This window comes from Chelmon rostratus, chromosome 8, assembly GCF_017976325.1.
Source record: "Chelmon rostratus isolate fCheRos1 chromosome 8, fCheRos1.pri, whole genome shotgun sequence".
In the NCBI taxonomy this organism is placed as follows: domain Eukaryota; kingdom Metazoa; phylum Chordata; class Actinopteri; order Chaetodontiformes; family Chaetodontidae; genus Chelmon; species Chelmon rostratus.
In genome coordinates this window covers 23830987-23838308 of record NC_055665.1, presented here as the reverse complement: position 1 = coordinate 23838308, position 7322 = coordinate 23830987, and the positions used below count along the sequence as shown (strand labels likewise).

General features: G+C 44.4%; 1 protein-coding gene across 1 annotated transcript; it reads left to right on the top strand.

The window, feature by feature from the left end:
* Positions 1-365: 365 nt before the first annotated feature.
* tent5aa (terminal nucleotidyltransferase 5Aa) lies at positions 366-3876 on the top strand. The gene is made up of 2 exons (XM_041942508.1): positions 366-1422; positions 1889-3876. Exons 1-2 carry the CDS (start codon positions 997-999, stop codon positions 2666-2668), a joined length of 1206 nt encoding a protein of 401 aa, XP_041798442.1. The 5' UTR covers positions 366-996; the 3' UTR covers positions 2669-3876.
* The last annotated feature ends 3446 nt before the right edge of the window (positions 3877-7322 follow it).

Sequence of the window (7322 nt, the reverse complement as noted above, 5' to 3'; positions counted from 1 at the left end):
ATGAATTCAGGTGCATCAGGTGTCATTTTGAGCAGAAATAGTCTCACGGAGCATAATTAGTTAATGAGCACTTCAAGGTCTTGAGATGAAAAGCATTATAAACATATCAGCATATGTCTGGTTGATAAAGTCGAGTGTGACAGTGTGACCATGTCGAGCAGCAGACTGTCAGAGGGGGGCGGGGTGAAGTACAGCTGACACTTTAGGACTCCAGACCTGACGGCTGCAGAGGGACTCGGCGTGTCATGTGGGCAGGTAACGGTTAACTTCTGCACAAGTGGGAAAAATATGTTGAACTAAACAAAGTAGAGGAGAGCAAGCTGGATTTCATGAGCACATTCAAGTTGTATTAACGGGCTTATTTGTTGGCAGCAGGAGGAGAAATTAAAAATATGTAGGAGCCGTGCGTAAAAGTCCACAAGATTCCTGTGAGGGGTTGATCGTCGGTTGTGCCAAAGTGCGACTCGAGGAGCAGCTTATTCATGCAAATTCATAAAATCATAGGCGTGCCTTTGGGCGATGGAATCACAGCCGGAAAAGCAAACCCCCTCTTGGATCATCAGCGACCTTCAAAGACTGTGATGCGCAGCGCTCGGACGCATTGACGGCGGCACCGGGGCAAATGTTTTAAAAGGACAGAGAAAGAGAAGAGAAAGTTAGGACTCGTTCTCTCCACGCCTCTGTTGACTGGCTGCACTTCTTCCTCCATACAACCACCAGCTCGACTGCTGCGCCACTGGATCTCCAACCGCAGGCTTATTGCGCTAACTGTAAACTGCCGCAACTATCAGTTTGCCTTGGGGTTTTTAATATTTATTTGATCTTATTTTTTATTTGTTTGCAGTCAGTTCAGACGACTCCAAATACTGAGAACCCTGATGCGGATGAAGTTATAGGCACCCTGATATATCGAATTTGTTCGAGAAGACGCGACCACCGACTATAGTGAGAAAACTTTAATTTATTTCAACCGCTGAGGACTTTTCACCCCTCACCATGTCAGAGGACGACAGTAGCTCCATCACCAGCTGCGTGTCTGACACGGAAGGCAGCAACGTTAGCGTCCTCAGCTGGGAGCAAGTGCAGCGGCTGGACGCCATCCTGACGGAGACCATTCCGATCCACGGCCGGGGGAACTTCCCCACTCTGGGGATGCAGCCGCGGCAGATCGTTAAGGTGGTACGGAGTCGGATGGAGGAGAAACAGATCCACGTCCGGGACGTTCGGTTAAACGGCTCTGCAGCCAGCCACATTCTGCACGGGGATAGCGGACTGGGCTTTAAGGACCTTGACCTCATATTTTGCGCAGATATGAAAGGTGAAAGCGATTTCCAGACTGTGAAAGACATCGTTTTGGACTGTCTCCTGGATTTTTTACCCGACTGTGTGAATAAAGAGAAAATAACCCCTCTGACGTTAAAGGTAATTTGTGCATGTGGTTTTCTTGCCCTGCTTCTCTTGTTTACTTTTAGATATGTGATAAGATTTAATTGCATTTGGGCCGATTCGGCTTACTGGCCATTATGCGCAGCTTAATGTGCAATTAGATTAGTTTAGTGATAGTGAAATGTTGGTTTTCTGTAGTTAAGAGGATTGAGTTAAGCCAATTTGGAAAGGACCCTGAGCTCAGCCACCTAGATCCCATATCCAAGTACATTCTATGGTCTTTTATATTGGGTCATTATCATTAATAATACAAAATTCATGAGACAAAGACATGCAGACATTGCATGTAGAAGATGGTATGAAAAACTCGTCATTAGTGATTAAAACCTAGTTGCACAATGTAAAAGTAGGCCTGGATGTGCATGTAGTGGTTTAACGATTGCACCTTTAAGGCTGTCTTCTTAATATTTCTGCTTTTTCTCTCTCACACGCACACACACAGGAAGCCTATGTTCAGAAGATGGTGAAGGTGTGTAATGACTCAGACCGCTGGAGCCTCATCTCCCTCTCCAACAACCGGGGGAAGAATGTGGAGCTGAAGTTTGTGGACTCTCTTCGGAGGCAGTTTGAGTTCAGCGTGGACTCCTTTCAGATCAAACTGGACTCCCTGCTGCTGTTCTACGAGTGCTCAGAGAACCCAATGGCCGAGACCTTCCATCCCACCATCATGGGCGAGAGCGTGTACGGGGACTTCAGTGAGGCCCTGGACCACCTACGCAACAAGATCATCTGCACCCGGAACCCTGAGGAGATCCGAGGCGGGGGTCTGCTGAAGTACTGTCACCTGCTGGTGAGGGGTTTCCGGGCCGCCTCCGAGTCAGAGATGAAGTCCCTGCAGCGCTACATGTGCTCGCGCTTCTTCATTGACTTCCCTGACATCGGTGAGCAGCAGCGCAAGCTGGAGTCCTACCTTCAAAACCACTTTGTGGGCCTGGAGGACCGCAAGTATGACTACCTGATGACCCTCCACGGGGTGGTCAACGAGAGCACGGTGTGCTTGATGGGACACGAGAGGCGGCAGACCTTAGGGCTCATAGCCATGCTGGCAGTGCGAGTTCTGGCCGAGCAGAACGTCATCCCCAATGTGGCTAATGTTACATGTTACTACCAACCTGCTCCTTATGTGGCAGACGGCAACTTCAGTAACTACTACATAGCACAGGTACAGCCGGTGTTTGCTTGCCAGCAGCCTGCATACTCCACCTGGCTGCCCTGTAACTGAGTCAGGCCCGAGGAAAGGTGGAGGGAGAGAATCTGATGTGTTTAAACAGGAGTGAGCGGCATAGTTGCAGCCTCAAACCTGCTCAGTGTTTGACAGCTGACAGAAAAAGAAGTCTTTTTAAAGCTTGTGTTTATGTTCATACGTTGAGTATGAAGAGTTGGCTTTCACTTCAAGCTCGCATTTCAATGTGAATATCTTGCATTTCTTGAAATGCCGATGTCTTCTGATCCTGCCCAGGCCAGCCAGGTTTGGAAAAGACTAATTTTGGGTAGCTTGGAAATAAAGGCTAAATGCAAATGTGTCACAGCCTCGAACGCAAGCAGCAGAACTGTCATCGAAAGTGTACGAGGCTGATTGAATCTGTCGAGAAGTGTTTAGCCAGCGCGTTCCAACAGCAGACCAAACAGCTGCATCAGTTGAAGTTGACAGCTACTCCACACACACACAAACACACACACGCACGCACGCACACACACACTCTAGGTGAACTCAGAGGTGTGTGCAGGGCTCCAAAAGAAGCACCCTAGACTCTGCTTTCATGTCAGCTGAACTGAGGTGAGATGAATTTAAACCAGTTTGAGTAACAAGCTGGCATCTCTGCCTTGCATTTGGATATAATTATGGTTGTTTACAGACCAAAGATTTTTTTGATTGTTTCTAACATTAAAACCCAATTTTGATGGGGAACAATGAGCGAAATATGAAGCTATGTCTATTTGTATATGTGAAAACACGTGTGTTTTTAAGTGCCTATTTGCCTCTCAGCAGGCAGAGAAAAGAATGAGCAGGCCATATGATTTTTGTGAAATTAACCCCACTCTGTTTATACACAAGACAAGAGCACCCCAGAGGCTTGTGAATGTATACGAGGAATCGTGCACAGTCAGTGTTTGCATACGTCTGGGTTGGAAAAGAGCACCGTCAATGTGGGTTTTGCTGTAAATTAGCAGTCAGGTGTGTGACTGACGGGTTGTTGCACGATTCCTGTTTGTCGTGTGAATTCGAATTCGGAAGCTCAAAATTTGACCACCTCAAACATGCTGTATTGCATGCCCCCACTGAATATCTGGAGAGGGGATGACAAGCATTTTCAGATCATCAGCAAACAAACAACGCTGTCACTCACACACGGTTTCCTGTATATTTTGTATAGTGGTGCTTCTTTTTTTCTCATGTGAGAAAAAAGTAGGTAAAAAAAAAAAAAAGAAGTAGGTAAGCAACGGAGAGAGGAAAAGGGTGCAATCAGAGAGAGGGCCCGACAGAGAGCTGATGTGTGCTTCCTCGTACAGTGGAAGGATATTTGCAGAGACAGCTCAGATGATGAGGCACTATTTGCTGTAGCACCCTGGCAGGGAATTCCTCAGCTGCTGCTGAAGAGCTTGAACTTAGCTGGGGCTGGGTCTGCAGACGCTCTGTTCAGGGTTCAGAAAATGTTGTGCCAAACTTTTAGGTGGCCCGGCTGATAGCCCTAAAGTTTAATGAGGACATTTGTTGATGTCGTAGAACGATGCTGTGTTGATACAGCAGACAGGGAAGTAGACAGCAGAGGGAGAAAAAAGGGAGAGAGAGGAAAATGTGGCAGGAGGGAGCGTGAGTCGATCTGGAGAGATGGGTGCAGCTGGTGATGGGGTTTATCTCTCTAGGGCTACCATGCTTTACTGTACAAACTGTCCCAGTTAAGGTCAGATTACAACTTAATGGACAGTGCTGCGGCTCTCCCCCCTCTTTTCAGGGAGACCAAAACATTGTTTTGTCATCATTTGCTCTCTGTTTTAATCATCTGATTATTGTACAAAAGAGTGGAAACTGAAGAAAACTGCATGCATTCACACCAGCCTCAGGAGACTTTAGGTTGCAGCTTATGTTTCGTTTGCGAGGTTGCTTTATTGATGCTTATTAATGGCTTTTATGCTTTATTCCACACCATTTTAAAGAAGTGTGTATATACAATATATGATAACATGCTTCAGCTTTGCCAACTCTGTTACTCCTTGCTAACTACACTGCAGCCTTTCCTGATGGCAGAGAGAAAAAGAGGGTTTTTTAAAGGATTTTAAGCATGAAAAGGATAAGTTAGGTCCAGAAGACCAGCATCAACTCAACACTGCGTTGAAAAGAGAAATTCTCTCGCTGAAAAAAATAAATTCTCTCTCACCCTGTGTCTCGCCTGATTCTGAAAATCCATAACTGCTCTGTTCAGTTGTTTTTTCTTCTCAGTGACTATCCATGTCAATGGTATCCTTTGGATTGTGCAGGCAATGTATTGTCCTTTTATACTCAGTGAAGTCCTAACAGCTGACTAGCTAGCTAGCGCCAGTCTGCCTGTCAGTTAGTGATTGTGCCTATCAGTTAGAGATTGTGGGTTACTGCATTGTCTTGTATGTGTTGTCTCATATATCTGTTTCCGTTCATGCAGTCTTTTACAAATCACACTTTGAAAAAGAAAGAAAAAGATCCTCATCTTGTATGTATATTTTTTATGATTGTTATTTTTATAAATGTATCAGACACTGCGGGTGTTGCAGTGCTTTTGAATCTGTGATTGGGCTTCAAAGGATATGTTCTCAATAGCTTTTTTGCTATATTATGTTATGTGTCCAATGGGTCAAAAGGTTAAAGATGTTTTCATCAATAAAATATCTGAAAACCAGATTTGTGATGTCTCTCATTTTTCATTCCGTCTGTGAGTCTAAATCAACTTTACTGCTTTGGTTGAGTTCAGACAGAAACTGACTGCCAGGCAAGTGAAATTGCTCATTTGTCTATTAACTTCAGATTTCTTTTTTTTTTTTTTTTTCAAAGTAAAGTCAGAGTGTCTCTTTTCACTGACGTTAGCCATTCAGTGGCTTTCAGATGGGTTCCCTGCTCACTCACTCAGAGAGGCAAATCCCTGCCACGGCCTGCCGGGCCCAACAGGCCCAGCCAGAAACCCGTCCAGAACTGGCCCGCCGCTGCCAGAAAGAGCTGTTGTTGAATGTGAGGGGATTTGCATCCACCCAAAAAAGAGACTTCAACGCTTTTGCGGAATGAATATCTTTGCCTGCTCATCAAATTCTCTCTGTTAACAGCCCCCCCATACACCGACAGCAATGCAATGACTATCAGCGCTAAGGCCTGCAGAGACCAGAGTCCCAACTGTCTCATGGTTGTCAGGCTGAAATAAAACGCTCCACAACAGAGCTGACTGTCACACAGATCACATGACAAACTGCCCTAGATACAAAGGGATATGGAGGAGAAAACACAGAATGAGTAAGAGATTCACTATATATAGCAGACGTGATAAGGACATTATCTCTTTCACTTAAGCGCATTTGCAGCTCATTAATCTGAGCCATTGAAGGAATGATTGACAGGTTGAGGCTGAGCAGTTATACTCGTGCAGGTGTATACATCAACATTTATTGTGTACTTTCTATTGGTTAGATAACATATTAACAACACGTTTAATGTTAATTGGACTTATCCTAAACTTAAAGGATGGGATCACATTTTTTTAAAGTGCCCATATGTACACTGAGAGACTGGGAGTTTTGTTGACTTGATTTGATTGACTCAGTCTTGCGAAGCTCCATATTATCTTTAGCTGAACTTTTGCACAGAACTAAACTGTGGATTTCGTCCCTCATCACTTTGTAAATTGTCTCATCTTCCATATAGCACCAAATATACCCAGTAATAACTGAGTGAGCAAGAAAGACGTTATGTGCCATATTGGATTTTACATGCACTCACCCCTGCTGAAGCAGTATGCCGCTTTTGCTCAGCTTATGTGGGTTCATATTTTCAATCTTATACTTTAAAGCTGCAGTAATCAATATTTTCAAATGAACAGTGGATCAGTTAGGATGTTTAATGTGAAGGGTGTTGCTTGTAGTGACGAACACGCAAAGATTTATCACCTGACTCTGCAGTTCTCCTCACCTGTGAAGTTTTTTTTTTTGCTTCTTCCAGCACATTGGTTTGGTTTTAGGACCAGCAGGAAGAAGTCTTCGGATCCTTTACTTAAGTATAAGCACATGCAGGAAGCAGTAGCAGCAAAATGTAGTCAGAGTATTAAAGTAAAAGTACTTGTTTTGTCTCTCTGACTGATATAATTACACACTGCAGTGGTAGATTATTAATACTGAAGCATCAATGTGTAAATAGCATGTTACTGTCTTCACTGCTGGAAGTGGAGCTAGTTCAAACTACTTTATGCACAGTTTTATATAGAGGGACGCCAGATATAACTATATGTAAAATGCCAGGATGAGAGCTTCTTTCATGCAGCTGGACCATGATACAGTATTCAGTTCAGTGGTCTTCAGCCCTTGACTTTAACCTAAAAACACTACAACTGACTAACAGACAAGTCATGCTAAAATATGCATATGCTCATACCTGTTGGTGCTTCTAGTCTTAATTTCAAGCGTGATTTCACTTGATCCGCTCTGAAGAACCCGTCTCATTTGTGGTTTGCTCTAAAGAAGTCAGATTGATGTAGCAGCGGCGCCAAAGGGCCTAAATCTCAGGTCCTTAATTTGAGATGCAGCATCAAACGAAATAGCCCTCTTAATTTAAGGGAGCTTTGATTTAAAGCTTAAAGAGTGAGTTGTGAAAGACTCTTACCGCAGCAGCTAGCTGGCAGAGGGCGATAGCTCCAGCCGACCAC

What these genes read in the sequence shown, in the direction of transcription:
- tent5aa (XM_041942508.1), top strand. Translation starts at nt 997, where the DNA reads ATGTCAGAGGACGACAGTAGCTCCATCACCAGCTGCGTGTCTGACACG. An exon ending in TAACCCCTCTGACGTTAAAG is followed by an intron (nt 1,423 to 1,888) that starts GTAATTTGTGCA and finishes GCACACACACAG; the next exon opens with GAAGCCTATGTTCAGAAGAT.